Source organism: Carassius auratus, unplaced genomic scaffold, assembly GCF_003368295.1.
Source record: "Carassius auratus strain Wakin unplaced genomic scaffold, ASM336829v1 scaf_tig00025422, whole genome shotgun sequence".
Lineage (NCBI taxonomy): Eukaryota > Metazoa > Chordata > Actinopteri > Cypriniformes > Cyprinidae > Carassius > Carassius auratus.
This window is the reverse complement of record NW_020525420.1, coordinates 19353-39796: the sequence shown is the minus strand read 5'-3', so window position 1 is coordinate 39796 and position 20444 is coordinate 19353. Positions and strand designations below refer to the sequence as shown.

At 35.9% G+C, this 20444-nt stretch overlaps 1 protein-coding gene across 1 annotated transcript; it reads right to left on the bottom strand.

Moving 5' to 3' along the window:
* Positions 1–1889: 1889 nt before the first annotated feature.
* On the bottom strand, positions 1890–16082 carry LOC113078351 (CUGBP Elav-like family member 5). Its single transcript, XM_026250677.1, has 2 exons — positions 15506–16082; positions 1890–2577 (listed from the first exon to the last, which is right to left on the bottom strand). Exons 1-2 carry the CDS (start codon positions 15909–15911, stop codon positions 2363–2365), a joined length of 621 nt encoding a protein of 206 aa, XP_026106462.1. The 5' UTR covers positions 15912–16082; the 3' UTR covers positions 1890–2362.
* Positions 16083–20444: the final 4362 nt, after the last annotated feature.

Here is a 20444-nt window from a genome sequence, read left to right as displayed (position 1 = left end):
GGAGACACTTTTATCCAAAGCGATTTACAGTGCATTCAGTCTAACAATGTTTTACCTTACATGTGCTCCATGGGAATTGAACCAACAACCTTGCGCTGCTTATGCAATGCCCTACCACTTGAGCCACAGGAACACTATGTTCTTGGCACTATGTTATATGTTCACCGTCATGTCAATTGGGTCCAAAACAACATTGGGTTCCACTGTCTTTTATTTTATGGACAAAAAAAAAAAAAAAAACATTACGGGGAGAAAACAATGTCAATTTAAATTTTGGGGTGAACTGTCCCTTTAAGAAAATGCCCTGAATAATTAGACTGGTTTCAGGGGTACTTATTATCTGGGTATCAGGGATAGTTGTATGGCTACAGACGCAGTGTTTGGAGTGTGTTAAATTTAGAAGACGCACCTTTTCCTGAGAGGATTTTACAGAGCAAACTGTAAAAGCTAACGTGCATCGCACTGTCAGCGTGCTAATTAGAGCACCACAGCTAAAATATTAAAACTAAGATATGCATATACAAGAGTCAACCAACATGTCCTATTCCTAGCAGGCAAACACATGCACATAAAAAAACACTCAGACTCTTCAGCAAACACCTGCTAGCTTATTCTGGTAAGTAAAGCTGATGCAATGATGTCACACATGCAGCAAGTCTGTGTACATGTGTGCGTTTCTCTCACCCCACAGTGCGATGGGGAAGTTGTGATATTCAAAATAGACTGGGATGACATGTGTCACATTCTGATTTCCACCTCCTTCATCTTTTTTTTCCTCCTTTCGGGCTCAAATGTTCTCCTGGGGGTAAAAGGGTGTGTGGGTGTGTGTTTGACATAGTGGCAACTAAATTGATTGTAGGATACCACTGCATCTTTAAAACCTTCTTCTTACGTAAAGGTTTCAATGGTCTGCAACCTTAAGACATCTCTGAACGCATAGATATTTTTACTTTAAATCTCTAGAACCTCTGTAATACCAATCGATGACAAACATGAACCAGAGCCATAAAAGAGAAATTGTATAAATAAAAGACAAATTCTGAAAATTATCCAACGTTTGATTTAAATTGCTCATGATATTATTATTATGATGATACATATATATATATATATATATATATATATATATATATATATATATATATATATATATATATATATATATATATATATAAGTTAAAAAAAGAATAAAGAATCAACTTGGGCTGTTTAGGATATTGGTACAAATAATCACAAACAATTATCTAAAGCTGCAGAATGTAGAATGTAAAGTAAAAACAAATAATAATAATAATAATAATAATAATGTAATTTCAAAATAAAAAAATAGAATAACACTTTATAATATGTATTCATGAAGCAAAATTGATGAACAAGATAAAGCAAAAATTCAAGCAAAGCCATATTTGCATCTGTGATGCTAAATTACTGAAAAAACAAACAAATAGTAATAATATTAACTGTCATGTCAAAATGAAAAAATCAAGCATAAATATTTAATCATTTAATAATAAAGCAAACCAAAGCAATGCAAAACAAAACCAAAAAAACATGGTCAACCAACAAATTTCCTGGCACACACATATAGACATTGTCCTTTTTTTTTAAAGGTCACAAAAAAATAAAAAATAAAAGCAATGTTGCTGGTGCTATATTACCATCTATGATGTCAAGTTTATAAACAAATAAATAAATAACAATAATATAAAATATAATGTCAAATAAATAAAAAAATGCTACAGTAAAACATATAGAATAGAAACAAAACAAAAATCAAAGCAAAGTGAAAAGCAAAACAGAATTAAACAAAGCAAAGCAAAAACAAAACAAACAAATGCTGTAAACAAATAATGTAAATATTTAGAGGTCCAAAAGGGGGGGGGGGGGTGGGCAATATGCAATACTGCTGGTGCCATATTTAAATCTACATTGCTCTCTGTGCATCCAAGTTTCCTGCAGGTTACTTCAGAAGATATGTTTGCCAGCATAACAACATGTCATGGTTATACCATTCACTATGGCTGTGTACGGCCGCAAAGACTACTGTCAGACCTCCGAGTGTGTTTTGTGCTTTGAATGCAGCTGCAATTGCCAGGCGTCCACAGAAGCACATATCACTCAATGGAAACACTCTCGCTGCACCCCGCTATGTTTATTTTTGTGCGTTTGGAATACTTTTGTGCAACTGGGCAACAATGACTCACTGGCTTTTTGCGTAAATGGAGCAGTTTGGAAAAATTGAGAGAACAAATGAATTGACATTTGCTATCCCTGCATCCCCAAACCCTGCGCTGAAAGCATCGGATCAATGCCTGCAAATGTCCCCAGGGAGAAGTACCATGAAATGGCTCAAAGCCTGATCTTAAAAGGCTGGGTTATCGACTGATTTCTGCTCCAAAGCATTTAGCTCTCTGTCTAAAACATATGGCTTTAGCTTTGACTGGCATGGTGGCCCTCTTAAAGAGGTGAGGCAAAAGGCTGGCAGTGGACTTACCCCCGGCAGTGTCTTCTGTTCGTGGAGGGCGTTCTGGGCTTTGATGGCCGACTCGCGGGCGCAGTAGGTGAGGAACGCGCAGCCTGTGTGACAAAAAGGAACAGAGACTTTCAATGACTTCGATAGACAGTGGTCTTGAACTCAATACTGCATGATATCGACGGGAGGCCAAAGTCATTTCAAGTAACTAAACAGCTTTCTGTAGCAAATAACAGTGGCCAGACAATCAGCACAAAAGTATTTACATGTATTTATTTAGAGCAGGAACTAACATACAGGGTAGTAAGGAAGAACACCATACAAATAGTGCTAATTTTGCTTAAAAAAAATAATAATAATAACATCTGCTGTTGGTCTCCCAGCCTGACCAAGTAAAAATAGTCAATGGATCAACCTGATCAGGTTTGGAGACCAACTAAAACCAGCTTAGTCCAGTGTAAGATGAATTTTCCCAGCAGGGAACTTGCCATATTTTAGCTAGAGCAAATGATTAAAGGGTTAGTTCGTCGAAAAATGAAAATTATGTCATTAATGACTCGCCCTCATGTCGTTCCAAACCAGTAAGACCTCCTTTTATCTTCGGAACACAGTTTAAGATATTTTAGATTTAGTCCGAGAGCTCTCAGTCCCTCCATTGAAACTGTGTGTACGGTATACTGTCCATGTCCAGAAAGGTAAGAAAAACATCATCAAAGTAGTCCATGTGACATCAGAGGGTCAGTTAGAATTTTTTGAAGCATCGAAAATACATTTTGGTCCAAAAATTGCAAAAACTACAACTTTATTCAGCATTCATCTTACCTTTCTGGACATGGACAGTATACCGTACACACAGCTTCAATGGAGGGACTGAGAGCTCTCTGACTAAATCTAAAATATCTTAAACTGTGTTCTGAAAATGAACGGAGGTCTTACTGGTTTGGAACAACATGAGGGTGAGTCATTAATTACACTGTAAACCCTGATAAGTTCACAGAACTCAAAAAATATTTTGTAACAGATTACACAAAAACATTTAAGTGATGTTTTTAAATGTTTTAAGTTTACATAAACTTAAAAAATTTAATTCCAGTTGCCTTAAATTATCTCAGAGTTATCTTAAATAATTATATTTCTGAACTTATAATTAGGGAGTAATTCACTCATAATTTTATCTATTTTTCAACTCCTATAATGTGGGAAATACACTCAAAATTAGGCTTTTGCTGTCCATCCTCAGTCTAACCACAGGCTCTACTCTTCACCACAATGGTAACACTACAAATCCAATATAACATAAACCTTTGTAAAATCTAATATAACACAACATTTATGTATTAACTTATGTCCCTCTATGTTAATCTTGTGTAAAAACACACAAAATAACACTTAATTTCTAAATTTATTTTCCTTGTTTTCTGATGCAAAGCATGCTGGGAACTAGAAAACACAATCATTTTAAGTTCACCTCACTACAAAAAAATTTTGAGTTAACAGAACTTATTTAAGTTAAGTCCAATGAACTTTCGTTATTATTTGAGTGCAATTAACTAATTTCATTTGATTAATTTCACTGTTCGGTTTTACAGTGTACATAATTTTCATTTTTTGGTAAACTATCCCTTTAAGTGCAGAAAACTACAGAAAAGTAGCATCCACCACAAGACTGAAGTTAGTCACACATTCCACAAGTTCTTGTTTCCACCACTGAGGAACAGTGAAAGTGAAGGTTTCTGAAAGTTACCTTGATTAATTAATTCACTTACCACACAGAGTGGGAAGGGACGTGGATCTGGGAGAGAGAGTTTTGGTAACAGGCTACAGACCCAAGATGGTCTTGTGTGTTAGCATCAAAGCTTTGACTCAGAAACCAAAAGGAAGAACAGATGCGCCGGCCTTCATTTAATTCAAGATTCAAGTCCACCCACAACATTGTGTTCCTATCGAGTATCACCACTCGCCAGCACAGTGCCTCCGCGTCCCTTACAATGACAAGGCCAGAGGTGCCATGAGGAGTCCCTGCAGACAAGCTAAATACAGACAGTCTATTTTCGTACATGGGGGAGCCTGTCCAGTCCGCTTTACAATGGATGTGCCTGTGTGTGTTTCTGTGTACGTGTGCTCAAGTGTGTGTGTGTGTGTGTTTAAGTCCAGATCAGCCAGCCATCCCTGTCCGAGACTCTTGGCCAGCTAGAAAGCCCTGACTACCCTTGACATCCTGACAGAGAGGCAAACAGTGGCAGAGAACAAGAAAGAGAACCTTCGAGCCTCTTGGGTCCCGAAGACAGAAATGTGACTTCATAAAAACATGCACATTTGCACACCGAATTATATAACCCTTGTGCCACAGGTATCAGAGAACAGGAGACTTTGCAGGAAGAAGACCACTGGCAGACTCACTGGCAACAATCAAACTGCAAAATGCATTTATCTCATATTTATTTATCCCTGACAGGCTATATATATATATATATATATATATATATATATATATATATATATATATATATATATATATATATATATATATATATATATATATATATATATATATATATATATATATATATTTATGAGCCCAAATATTCAAATATAAATCTCTAAGCTTGACTCCATTCATCTGCTCTGCTGGTCCCACTATATGAGGACTCTGAGAATGTGACTTGGGGTCACGAACAGTTCAAATCCAAATAAGACTTGGCCAAAACATTGTCCTCTCAAAACGACTTGCTGAGACAGACAAACAAACAAGTCACCTGCGTTCTTTTATATTTGTTATTGTATCAGTCCCACTAACCCTGTAGTGCTTTCAAACAGATCAAAGCTTTGTTATGTCTCAAATCCTCCCGCCAAGACAGGCTCTTTTCAATCTGTGCCGAGCATCTCATCTTGCAATTTCTCTTGAACCAAACTGGATACATTTACAATGCATTCACAAAGGATACTCCGAGTAAATGAGTTACCCTACTAATATTAGGCAAAAAAAAATACAAATTGTGTGAGTGTGTCCATGAGAGAGAGAAAGTGACAGTAAAACAAGATAGCAAAAGAATCATTTTAATTCTAAACCTCTCACTTTGATGCATAGTGCAATCGCAGCCCATAGGCACCATCAAATTCCTAATTGGAATCCAAACACATACAGATTACTGCTCTGCTGTTGCATACTAGGCACGCAATTTTGGGCTGCATGATGAAATTATCTGAAACTCTATATAAAAAGATCACGCATGGAAACGGCTGACGCTGCACCCTAAGGACAGAGTGTGGAAATGATCTACCTCATTGTTTGATAACCATCTCTACTGTTTGATCAGATGCGATTAAAAAATTAACAAAGGAAGATGCACAGTTAAAAGGGAATGGATTTTACTTCAAAATTATAGCTGATATAATCCTTTTTCTATATGTAGGTGAATATATTCTGGTGAAACGCTTCACTGAATAGGAATATAAATAGAGTGATGTACAAAAACCTGACATCACACTGAAAATCCGTGATTTTTTTTATTTATTTTTTTTTACCTTTAAACCTTAAAAAAAAATTTTTAAATGATAAATAACTAAAAACATTGTGAACTAAATTGATTGTGTATTAATCAATTGTTCTAATTAAATTTCTCGATATGTTATATGATATATCTAAAAAAAAAGCAAAAACAATACTTATTTCTATAAAATATGAATCTAAAATATAATTAATTAGAATTCAAATGTTAGTTTTTAATAATAGGAACTGAGGAGCATTTCGACTAGTGGTCTCTATTGAATTGTTTTGTGTTTTGAAGTAATCTATCTTTTGTTTCATGGTCTTTTATTGTATTGTTGACTGTTTATAACATTGATATTTGTATTATTTTATGTGTGTTCAGCACTTTGATAAACATTTGCTGTTTTTTTTAATGCTTTATAAATACATTTTGACTTTTACTTTACTTTGAATCACATTATATATATATATATATATATATATATATATATATATATATATATATATATATATATATATATATATATATATATATATATATATATATATATAAAGAAATAAATAACTAAATAATAAAGTCAAATGTAGCTACTGCTATCAAAACTATACTGTACCTCAGTCTTCTGAACATCTGGGATTTTATTCCCATTTAATTCTGGAAATAAATATAATTTTAAAATTTTGGACATTTAAAAAATACATAATAAATAAAAATCATTATGATACAATGAAGATGAAATATTCTGCACTATTTCTAGTTCATTTATGAACCATATTTAATTACATCTCTTATTGTGTTATGCAGATATTAAAAAAAATGCAAAAACAATATTTGTTTATATAAAACATGTCCTTAAAATGTAATAAATTAATTAAAATTACATTTAAATTTGAAATACATTTTAAATTCAAACTGAGGAGCATTTTCACTAGTGGTCTCAGACTTTCAGATGTCTTGCAAAATAGTTTTTCCTGAATCACAGAAGTCAAATGTAGTCACCCCCAGCAAAAACGTGCCTCTCTCTTCCAGGAAAGTAATGGCATCTAACCCCTGTGCTAATAAGCAATCACACAGACAGAGGCCCATGAGGCCTGCGGGTCTGAGGAATGGCGTAAAGCTTCATGGGGAGGTAGAGAGGCATAGCAGTAATTAAGCAAGCTGAATTGAAAGTGCCGCTCCTGACAGCCCCCATTTGCTGTGTTTTTTTTTTTATAGTAAAAGCCGAGCCATTGCACCACCATACTGCCCCCCACCCCCCATCTAAATTGTGAGCAAGCCTTGAACTGTGAGGTGCCTGTTAAGTGCAAAGGTCTTGGCGCTAAATCTGCTTTCATGCCCCCATTCTCCGGTTCTCGCCTGAGCACTTTGCAACTTTGCGAGCAGTCCCATCATTCACACCTCCTACTCTTTCCCAACACGTTCAAGTTTAGCTCAGAGAACAAAGGACTGAACTGAACTGTTGTGCAGTTACTTCAAAAATATTGATTTTCTGTGCTGATTCGATCACGAATTGACCTACTGCACATACACATTTATTAACTTTCTCTCACTATATTGTATCAATACATTAGATCATTGTATCTATATATTTTAAATTAACATCATGTCCTACAACTCAGTGATGAAGAAGGTAATCTAAATAAGCACAACAAAACAGATGCACTTAAAATACTGATGCAATTAAAATAATTCTTAAGACGACTTGTCAGTCTTGTAAAAAATTATGTAATTTTACCTTCACTGATTTTGCTTTTAGTTACCAAAAGCCATTTCTAAGCACATTTTAGTTAAATGCGATATTTGATCACACTTGAAACTGAACTGAACATGAATAAATTGTGTCATTATGTTTAACAGGTCACACAGATTAAATAGTGAATGGCTGACCAGAGAAGTAGTGAAAAACTGTTTGGATGCTCATGTCTTTCTGTCTTCAGTCGCAAGGAAATCAAGGGTTTTGAGGAAAACATTCCAGCATTTTTCTCCATGTAATGGACTTAAATGGTGGCCAACACGTTGAAGGTCCAAATTTCAATGCAGTTTCAAATGGCTCTACCTGATCCCAGCCAAGGAATAATGGCCGTATCTAGCAAAACGATCAGTCATTTTCAAAAAAAAAAAAAAAAAACAAGGTCACAACTATTGCAACTAGAGATATTTTAAAAAGCGCCTACGCTCAAGGAACAGTGGCTTCCTAATACATATGCAAGACTTGTTTGTCATGGCAAGACTCAAATAGGTCTAGATCCACGATTGTGTTGTGAATTTGAAATATCACGGGGTGACAAAGTGTCTTGCAGCATGCTGGGAAGTCCTCAGCCAAAAACTCTGATGGCACTAAGTGCAAGAAGGGAACAATGAAACAAAGGCACTTCCTCAGTAGGCTACATCTGTTTCTCCTCCTCTCTCTCTCTTTCTGTCTTTAGAGGATGGCTGGCATGTGAGCAGTGATGCCAGCAGTGGCAGCTTAACCTATTTTCGGAAATACCACAGATTTCTATTAATAGCCCTGTTGAGCAGAAGGCCTCTCCACACATCCCCGACGGGTCCAACAAACTCACTAATAACATCCTCTCCCAGATCACCTTTCAGCCACGATCATGTCGTAGCATCACTTTTCAATATTAAAATAAACACAAAAACCATATTCAATAACATTCTGGACTGTAAAAGAGAGATTCTGGAGAAATTCGTCTACAACGTATTTCCACTACCAAGTGCATGTGATGTCACAGAAATAAGATAGTTAAGCAAGTTACTATAATGACATCTTGAACATCTTAATACACTATACGGACATCTAAATTTAAACTCAAATCTTTACCAATCCTATATTGCACGTTTTTCAACCAGTGGGTTGCACACTATTCTTATGATTGCGTATAGTTGACAATACAAATTTTTGAAAGGGTAGAGAAAACTCTTTCCATATTTATTGTTGTTGCAATCAAAATATCAAATCATGCATCTAATTAAACTTTAGTATATTCTGTGAAATAATAATAACAATAATCTGCCATTGGCGATTATATCAAAATCACATGGACAGGTTATGCAACACTCTAGAAAAAGAAAAAAAACAACAACAACAAAGTCACGCTAATAATAATAATAATAATAAATTCAACCAAACTGGGCTAAATAGCTAGTTTTAAAAGTGTGGGGAAAATTTTTTTTTTGCTAATATAAAGGCATCAAATCATTGCGCATCTAATAAAATTTTACATCATTCTGCAAAAAAATTATTTGCAATTTGCAAAACTAAAAAAAGCTTGAACAAAATTATGCTCAATAAAAGAAAATACACCCCACTGGTCTCATTGCCAACTTCTGAAAGCATGAAAAAATGCTTTCTTTATTTTGTGCTGTTGACGTCAAAGCATCAAATCATCATGCAACTGAAAGGAATATTTCCTTTTCATGTTAATAATGTTAATACATATTGTTCGGGATATTCAATAATAAAACGACTAGGCCTATTAGGATAAACAATTTTGGTACTGTATTAGCTCGTCACTTGATGTTCAGCCAAACCACTTCAGAACTACTGATGTAGAATGCCCTTTGAACACCCTTACAAATACTAATGCTTATTCTGTCGTACTCTCAACATAGTGACAGTGTCCCACATCTGCCCTGCCACACCTCCCCTTTCATATTAAATCCTTTTGTTTCCACCCTCTCCTGTCTGCCGGTTGGATCTGGCTCTCCCATCCTGTCAGAAGGGCCCCTCACTCTGCCAGTGCCTCCGGATTAAAGGCACCATTTGTTTTCAGTGTATCTGACAATCACTCCATCTCTCTCAGCCTGTTCATCTATTTTGCTTAGCCTTCTGCCTTACTGTCATTTTTCCCTGTCCACTCCAGCTCTGTGTGTGCATGTGCATGCTATTTGTCACAGCTCTCTGACTGCTATAATGGCCATGCCCTCCTTCCTGAGATCAAAGGAAGTGGAAAAAGGCTTTTCTGCTCAAATTCCATGAGGCATTTACATATTTCCAAGCCGTTCTCATCAACGGCAGCAGAGTCCTTCTTTCTGTTCATTAGTCAACCGTGCTGAGTGTTGATTTATTTTCCGCTCGACAATAAATCTTTAGTTCAGGAATCTCAAAAAAACAGAACAACGGTTTGACTGCAGGAGATGTCGGAGAGAATAGTCGTGTCAGTGTATCAAACATTTCATTCTCTGTCGTCATTCTCCCTTTCCCTCCATAAAAACATGAAAAAAAGAAAAAAGCTACCTCTTGACTGACCTTGTAAAGGTTTACTGAGAAAAACAGTAAACAGAAAAGAGTAACTAATAAGCTTTATCCCTGTAACATGGAGTCAAAGACATTCGGATCCATATGCAGTGGATAAAGAGAATGGTCAAACAGGCAATGATCAGAGAAAACAGCGTCAGGTATGTCAGGGATATCCAGAATCAGCAACAGTAAGAAGCAGAGGTCGGGGCAGGCAGCAGAGAATCAAAGTCGGTATAAACAATCCAAAGTCAGACACGGGAGGAACAAACACAAGGAGAAACGCCATCGGAATTGACAGACTAGGCTAGAACAAGATTTCGCACACAGTTTGTGTGAATGTGAATTAGAAGATGCCAGAGTCCTGAGTGGAGTGCCCCCTATAGGAGTTCATAGGCACTCCAGCTGATGATCGTGACAATCCCTGAGAATTGACCTCCGTTTTGAAAAGGTCCAAGAAAATCTAGCATCTTTAAAGATAAAGTCAGTAATTTCTACACCACTAGCATCATTAAAAAATAACTTGCTGAATAAAACTTCTTTAACCAGCTGGTGTAGCCTGGTTTCCACAAATCACAAATGTGCAACTGATTTTTCAGTCTAACCAGCTGAATAATAACCAAAATCCTTCTGCGACTAGTCTGGAAGACAAGCAAAGCAGCTAAGACTGGATTTTTTTTTTTTCCGGCAGGTAATGATTGTTTTCCAAACAGGTTTATTAATAACTTCCCCCTTGGTCAGCCTAAGAGACTTTAACTTACTCCATTGGTTGTGCTAAAGTTACTATGGCAGGCTGGGGTGTGTTTCCCAAAAGCACTTGTTGGTATGGTTGCAGGTTCTATCTTTAGCAATGCTGTTGAAAAATGCAGTTCCACCAAACATTTCACAAACAGCGAGCTGTGAGGTTGGAATTAAGCTTTGAAGCATAGTTTGATAAACTGAGCAAAGTAGTCTTCAAATGCGATGTTTGTTATTTACAACAATAATTTGACATTAATCTGATATCAAACGGAGTAATTAGCAGAAGTTATTGATAACATAACATTTTCAGTATAGGATTTAACTGAACAGTAACATTATTGTGTTTATCAATTAAGCTTAATTTTAAAATACAATAATAATTTTGTCGAATCCTACAGCGGTGTTTTCGAAATACAGAACAATCTGGTTAAGCAGCACAAAGCAGAAAGAATCGGGTGGGCTTTTCTATTAGCGAACACAGCGGACATTATGACACATCTGAAGACCAGCTTATTATCCGCCGTAAAAATGGTCACAAGAGAGAGATTCACAGCATCTTATAATAGCGCATCAATAATTTTGCTTTTGTGCTTTATGCTCGGTCCACAAAACGGACATGTTATGAAAGGTCACTGAACCTCTTTCCACAGAGGGTTGTCTAGAATACTCAACTGTAAGTGCCATCTCCTGATAAATTGTAATGCCTTAAAAAAAAAAAAAAAAAAACATTTTCCAGCTAAAAAGAAAAATAACCTTCTCCGCATAGAGGAGAGTCCGTCTAAAAGCAGGTAAAGGGGAGATAAGTGGCCAGTTCACATGAAAAGACAAGTAGCTAAAAGTAAAGCTCGCTGGCAGAGGAGGGAACATCTCATCCTGACATTCAGACCAACAGTTCCTGCCAGGAGAGCTGCTGAAGCATTGCATTTTTTATGAATCAGCCTTGTAGCATGTTTGGGTCTTTGGACTGTCAGACTACTTTTAAAGAAGCCATTGGATATATTTGAGCCAATGACCTAATCTTATTAAAGACCCAATGAAAATCACTCAACAAGTGCAGTTTTTATTAATTGGTTGACAAGTTTCCTATTGAAACTTTAAGTTGGGATGAAACAGCAGGCATATTTATTTATTTTTTGCAAGGCCTTGGAACAATCTCACTCCTAACTTACTCTTTGTAATATTGGAAATAGCAACTACTTTCAAATCACTGTCCAACAAGTCTTTACAGTTATAAGCACTGAACCTTTCTGCAGCCTGGCTTTCAGCTTTCGAAAAAGACCCCTACTGTTAAACCTATCCACATGAGAAAAGACCCAAATGAACGCTGTTTAATACATCAAAAGAATATATCTATGACGTCAATCTTATTTCTCAATCCCTCATTCTAAATGCATTAGAAACAATAGGTCCCTTGAAAGCAGTTAAGTATTGCACTCTATAGTGGCAGATGTGAATTGAGCAGCATTATGCACAGACAATCATACAGCATCAGTTTTAGGTCTAAAGAATCTTGTATATGTTTGTGTATAGTGTTCGAAAGTTCTCCATGTCTTTTGTATTGTGAGCTAAAGCAAGCTTATCCTTGGACATCTTCACCTGCAGAGTGCAAAATGTGCGTAAGAGGCTTTCAAAGCAATGCAACAATAGTCTATTTATGCTAAATGCAGCAAGAGATCTATATACCACGCTCACGTATGCTTACAAATAAAGCATAGCAAGTGTCTCAAGCTTTGCAGGCAAATCTGTGAGAATAAAACCCATTTCCAACTCCATAAAAAATAGCTGAGCTCAATTGATCACAGGTGAAAAACCTAAACGGGAAAAGCTCACCTGTTAATACAAATCAAGAGAAAGCATTTGTTAGGCCAGTTGAACAGACCTCATAATAGTTGTTCATACTGAACATTGCAGGCTACGATGACTACAGCGTGCTTTAATTGCAAAAAGAGGCAGCCACTGTAAAGGGACAAACCAAGAGATCTGAACGACTGCAACCTCAGACAATAACTACAGTTGCTAATCCTGCTCCGTCATTATGGTCATGGTTTATTACCGCGCTTAGCAAACTAATGCTGTGTTTTCCTGTGTGGATTAGCAAGCTGACTTGGCGCCGAAACATGTTCCCCACTCTGAAACCTTCATTTGATCCCTTTACTCCAGAAAACCCTCTAAACCAGAAAATTAATGATGAAACAGATGCACAAATGTTGTGTTTTGCCAAACTAAAATGTTGATCTAGTGAAATTTAGTGAATTGTGTGAATATACAAACAGTAGCCCAATGAGCACTGACACTACATGCTCCTCTGTCACGTTTTTGACAAAAAAATTTTTTATAAAATAATTACATTAGCATCCTCAGCGACATTTTAGCCAAACATTTAAACAACCTTGGGGTCTACATCACCAATGCAGTCCATATTGAGACTTCTCGCAAGACTGCACAATCTCTATAAACTGAAAAAAAGTGTATGTAAATATTTGCTGACATGTTCTTACCTTCACATCCCCTTAGAATAATACATAAGATGAAAATAAATTCCATCCTGAAGAACCAATTCTCTGTACGATCCTTTAGAACTCCTGTCCCAGAGGCATACAATCTACAAGTACAATCTGGTAGGTAAAATGGGCCAAAAATGCCTATGATGTTGTAATCCGGCACTGATAGGACTTTCAACTAATATGTATGCAACCAGCTGTTATAAACACACACACAAATTTGTTAATAGTGGTTTTATTTTCTGTTTTTTTTTTAACTCACATCCTTGTGTTTATTACTAACTTAAATTTTGAGAAAACAGTGGATTCAAAATCCACATCTGAATCACATATGTGCTAATTTATGCAATACAAAATGCAAATGTCTCAAGTATTATTAACTATAGACCTTATTTTACTTAGAAATGGAAAATCACAATTTTCCCAGTGGCTTGAAAATGCTTAATTCTCTTCTGGGTTCGGCACTTCAAATGGAAAAGCTCTATATTTTAGTGTTCTAATTGACGGGACAAGTAATGCACTAGATAAGGTGTATCCACAGGCTTGACATCCATCAATGCCCAAGAGGACCATTATTATTGAGCAACAGTCAACTCTGATTGGATCTTCCCTGGTGTTTCTGTCTTGTATTTGGCTATTTGCTAAGTTAAAAGGTTAAAAAGTTAAAATCCCAAATAATATAACAACTTGCATGTCACCACTGATGCCATTTGATCAAAGAATGAGAGACACGTGTGGTTCATTTCTGGTCAGAATTGGCGCGCTTTTCTAACGGTCCACTTGTGGTAAGTAGCTACAGTACTTTCTTAGTTTCCTCTGAAACGGCATATTTTGTCATGCATATGCTCTCTAGCGCTTTACCATTTGTCATAGAAACCTAAAATTAAGAATACATTTTCTAGAAAATCGTTTTCTATAACTGTTTTAGTTTGGTTTAATGTAGCCAAATGAAAAAGCACAAGTCGCTCCCACGAAATCAATATTCTCATTACTCTGGCATGTTCAACACAGTTAAACCCCATATGAAGCCAGCTTCTCACTGGCTAAATATCGTGGATGAACGCTTAAGCAAATAGAGCCTTATTAGCATAATAAACACACCACTGATGTGAAGCCTAATAGTAACTGACACTAACAAAGACAAATGTGAATATTCTATTTCCGACACACATCGCTTGAGGGGAATAAATGACAAGAACGAGGTTGTACCAAAATAGAGGTTTAATTTGATTCTTTGTCTTCTTGTTTGAGTGGGATATATGACGTAGGCTATTCGATGTGAAGTAGAACGCGCAGTAGTTCGTTATGACGCACAACCGAACGTGTTTGAAGTGCAAATATCATTAGATAAGTGAACCTGCACGTTTTTCTGTTCTTTTAACATCGGTTTGCAGCATTTAACAGCTTTTAAAGCTTGTAAGGCTTTGAACTATAGTAGGCTAGAATATAAATAATATAGCCTAATCATAATGAAAACGCCTGGTCATATGTCAGATTGCACAAGGGTGCTCTGGTGTGGTGGGAGTATTTCCCCATTTTAAAAAAAAATGATGGCAAAAGAAAGACTCTTTGAACATGAATTTTCCTTTAAGCCTCTTTGCCCCAGTTACAAAATAATAGCCGTTGAAAAAAAAAATACATATTCATAGCCTACAAGCAACAATACAGGTTCAGACAGAGAAAATAAGTTCTCTCTAGACGATTCAAGTGCAAAATAGTGGTTAAAGGGGCCTGGTATTACAGTTTCACCAGTTATCTAGGCTATATGTATTTAATGTTAAAAATAATTAAAAAAAAAAAAATAAAAATAAAAAAATAACGTATTGCTAATATATCATAAATATTACAATAACGCACGCGTCACTAAGGGATGATGTGCAGGAGACAAAAATACATATATAGCTACAGCAACTATATATATATATATATATATATATATATATATATATATATATATATATATATATATATATATTATAAATTAAATTGTATTTATTTTTTTACATTATTAAGTTATTAAAGCACATAGCTACTCTTATTGAGGGAATCACGCGTTTACCTTTGTGCATGCCGGTGTATCGGTCCTTTAATACTGTCAATTCGTGGATTTTCCCAAACTGTTCGAATAATGGTTTCAGGTCTTTTTCCTCGAGGTTCCGCGGTATTTGCCCGATAAAGAGTTTTATGGCATCTTGGTCTTTCATGGTGCCGTTCTCCGGATGAATGGAGATGGATTCTGACCCGTTCATGGGTTTAGGAAATGGGATCTGAGCGTACTGGTGCTGGTGCGGGATTAGGAGGAGTGGATGTTGGGTCGGTGCTGCCCCGGGTCCAGTGAGAAGCAGGCTGGAGTGAGCGGGATGGGGCGGCTGTGGGTGCTGCTCCCTTCTTGTCTCAGTCTGAGTGAATCTGGCCATTCTGAGCTGGGAGCAGACTGGATAATAATAATGACAACACACACACATACACACACACACTGAGAGAGCGCGAGCGAGCAGTCAGCTGGAAACACAGACGTACTTTCTCGGCGCTACACATTCACACACATGCACACACTCAGAGATGTTTAGGGGAGGGGGAGAAGCAGCGCCATTTCTTGCTCCAGAGCGACACCCAGTGGCCTTCTATCTGGCCTCCAGTCGGCGTGCATTGACGAGAAACATTTACACACATACAAGTGTTTTGGACAAAACGGACGTTCAAGTTCGAACAGCTGCGCGCGATACAACCGGAATATACTATTAGGTTTTGAAACACATCCGCATTCTACGAAAATATATTAGTGATTTTTATTCACGTGGTTTGACAATCATTTAGTTAAAAGTGAAGTAATCTCTTATTTAATTTGATCAGCAATGGTAGTTGTAATTTTATTTTTTATGTAGAAATGTCTCATTGTAGCATCCAAATGTGCAAGACCATTAAAGTCATAAACGATGACAAATAAATGAATAGATGAATAGAAAAATATAATGCATAACATAAAATTCAACATGTAGACAATATAGCTTTAAAAAAATAAGAACCAACGTGAAATATATATGAAGTAAATATAATAAAATCACGTTCCCCAGGTACTTTTACTGGTTTTACTGTAGAGGAATTTTTCTAAATACAATATATGTTTTCACTGTTAATTATAACTTTTACTTTTTAGTTCCATTAAAAATATAATTTTGAATATAAAAAATATAAAAAGAAAAAAAATATATATATATATATATATATATATATATATATATATATATATATATATATATATATATATATATATTCACTGTAGCATATTTGCTGTGTTAACTTACAGTTAACTGATGGGTTTAAATTAAATATTGTAATATTTTAAGTTAAATATTGTAAAAGCATACAATATTTAACTAACTTTTTTAAAGTGTAATAGCATGATATTGTTTATAACTTTTAATATGTTAATATCATTGTTAATATCATTAAACATGAAAAAAGGAACTAAAAAACAAACCGAAAACTGCTTTACAGTTGGCCATTGACTGTATGGAAAGGAGCCAGAATTGGTCAGCCCTAAAATGATATACTCATCCATAGAAAAAAAAAAAAGCTACTAGTACATTTTTGTAAGGTAAGCCATCAGAGAATTAGTCTGATTTGCAGACATTATCTGTCACAATGGTTAAAGTGTTATTCAAGACTGTTCTGTTCTGAGAAGACAGGTGGGAATTGATCTTAGCTACCTGTCTAAGAAGACAGCTTTTGTCTGCTATTAGATATTAACACAACTCGAAAGATTCAAGTCAAATCATCAGTCAGTCCCAAACTCTGACTGTGTGAATGTAGTCAGTTGCTGTCATCCATCAGAACAGCAGCATCTTTACATGAATCTGATGTTTAGAGTTGCTGAACAAGGCCTGCATCGAGCTCACAACATTGACAAAACACAACAAGAATCACTTAAAACTTCACTTACAATATCACACTAGGAGTTTGTTTAATTAAGCCAGAATTACTGCAAAATATGCATCCATGTCCATGCATATTTCATGTAACCATTCATGCAAACATTTGCTTAATTAAAAGAAATTAGTATTTTTTTATGCTGTTCTCTAAAATAGCTGTCACATTGCTACTCTTGTGTGAATGTTGAATTTGTGAAAAGATCACGAAACACAGTGGGTTTCAGTAAACTGACAGTATAGATGTTTTTAGGAACTCTGTTTTGAGACAAAGCAATTTCATAACTATAAGTGATGGAGCAATATCTACACTTCATCCTCGTGGCATTGAGCTTTGATATAACAGATCAATACTTCACTCAAAAGAGGCCTTTCAGAAAGATATGTGACAAAAAAAGGCTGCAATATCTCTAGACGAATCAGTTTTGTAATTGTGTGTGTTTTTGTTGTTGTTTTTCATTTGGTATGTAATGCTCTTTTTATGATCCATTTAATTACTGATAAATAAAATCAAGTACAGCCCTATTTATTTTTCTTATGCAAGTAAAACGATCAGTGAACAACATTTCAGTTGACTTTAATTTTAAACCTGCATTTGTGCTAACAATCAAATAAATGTTGAAAAGAAAAAAAATGGCTCTATCTTTTAAAGTTGATGCAAATGTGCAAAGCAACATTGAGGATAAGGATCATTTTTATGACATCAAATTAATAAGAATTGTGTATGTAATGTTGCAATGCCACAGAAGTAGCGACAGATCATTTCTAGAATCGCAGTAATTCACAAATATATGTCACAAGTAAGTAAGCTGTGTGTTTGTAAGAAACAAATTAATGTTTTTAACTTGAAACTGTTGCTTACAGGGTCCTCTACCCATAATATTGCTTTCTCCAGTGAAACATTGTCTCATCTGAATCAGGAGAGAAATCTGCACGGACCAAGCACCATTACAAGCGAAAACAGTTCTAAATAAAAATGTCAGTGAATTTTGACATAAGAGGACAACAGAGAATTAACTTTTTCACTGAAGGAATCGTTATTATGGACTCATGTTTTGTCAAGAAGCGACAGTCTAAATTTAAAATGCCACAGCTTTTCGCTTCACTAAATGTTAACTGGTGGACTGGAGTGGTGTGGATTACTTGTGGGTAATCGTGATGTTTTTAGCAGCTGTTTGGACTCTCATTCTGACGGCACCCATTCACTACAGAGGATCCATTGTTGAGCAGATGATGGAATGCTACATTTCTGATCAAGAAACTCATCTACGTCTTGGACGACATTTTCATTTTGGGGTGAACTATTCCTTTAAGGAAGCTGGTGGTGATGCAGAATGTGGCGGCTATTTTTAGGGCTGAGTTTGATAGAAGTGAAGAGTGAGAACGTCCAGTTCATGTGCTTTATTGACCACCACCATTAGTATTTCGCCCGGCTGAGGGGGCGCGACAAGAAATCAATGACACCAGTGCTATTAGCACGAACTGAAGAAGCATTACAGTTTAACATACTGTACGAGTGGTTTTTTTAGCCGTGGTTGTTAAGCACTCAGTGGGTGTGGAGAGGCAGTCAAGCTTGGCCTCCCCAGTCTCCCGTAAGTGATTGGGGCTCAGGGGAGAGTCGTAGACAGCTGAAGGGGGCACTTCACACACTGTGCATCCGCTAACATGTACAAAGATCAGACACAGCTGCAAAAGCAAGATCATCTATGATCTCAAACCCACACGGATGCAGCCACACACATAGAAACACTAATTTATAGAAATGTACTTTTATCCCTACATGGCAAAAATAAATATGATATCAGATATATTTTAGGTACATTTTGGTTACTTATAAATACAAATATATTGTTCAGCATGTGTTTTTGATGATCTATTTCAACCTCATTTTGATGCACATTTTGAATTAGTGTTTTAAAGTCTCTTATGCTCACCAAAGCAGAATTTATTTGATCAAAATACAAGCAAAAACTGTAATACTGTGAAAAAGTCTTCAGCTTCCATCGACAGTAACTCGTGAGGTTTGTTTCAAAAGATCAATGTGATTGGCATTGAAGACCTAGTATAAACTTATGTAAAGACATATACATACATGATATATATATTTATTTATTTATTTATTTCAGCCTGGAAAGCCTTTGTTGAACATTAGGGGGAGCCGTATGTTCATTCTGAGTCCTGGTGTGGGTCAGTCTGGACTTGAATTCACCAAATGCAGTTTTCTAAATGGTTGATACTACCTTAGATTACATATTTTTGTCATCTGTAGTTTTATTAATGTTGCTCTGTTATCAAAGCTTGACTAATCATTCCACCATGACACGAACAAAGTCCGGCTTAATGACTTCCAGTAGAGTACTTTGAGGTGCTGTTTTATTAATTTATTTAATGTGGCTATCCTGAAGGTTAATCGTCTAAAAGCTGTGTGGGCAGTAATCACTTTAGCAGAAATTTCCAGCTAAGCAAACAATTGCTGAAATTATGCCCACATTATGCCCACACTGTTGCCTTATTTGTCTCTTGGATGCGGATCAGACATGTGGGTGCTGATGGATCTGCTGACATCGGTCTATCATTTTCCGACTGCGATGAAAGGCAGTTTAAAACGCGGAAGTGTCGAAATGTCAGATGTCAGACTTTCAAAACCACCATTTATAATGGATGGAAAGGCATCTCACAAGATTAAGGAAACAAACTTTGAGCTTTGGGAGTATAAGACAGATTTGAAGTACAGTATAAACGAGTGAAAAACAAAACAAGATGAATAATAAAAAAATAATAATAATAATCTTCCAGTGCAGTAACACAAAATATACTTATATTCGATGCACATTCTGTGAAAACAAGTTTTAATATTCAATGCAATGTTGTTTACTGAGAAAATCTGCTCTTGTTTCAAGGATTTTCAGATATTTTCCTGGAGAACATGCCAAAGGAGACTAATTGAAATCATTAGGAAGTGTTATTTTGTAAAGTTTAAGGACGAGAAGAGACACATCTGTGTATGTCAGTAGTCAGTCGAGAGACAGACAGTAACTTTCCTCTAAAAGTGGAACAAACTGTTGCAGT

Coding starts and splice junctions, on each gene's coding strand:
- LOC113078351 (XM_026250677.1), bottom strand. CDS start 15,911: ATGTGTGTGTGTTGTCATTATTATTATCCAGTCTGCTCCCAGCTCAGA. Junction 2,578..15,505: donor ATACACCGGCATGCACAAAG/GTAAACGCGTGA, acceptor TTTGTCACACAG/GCTGCGCGTTCCTCACCTAC.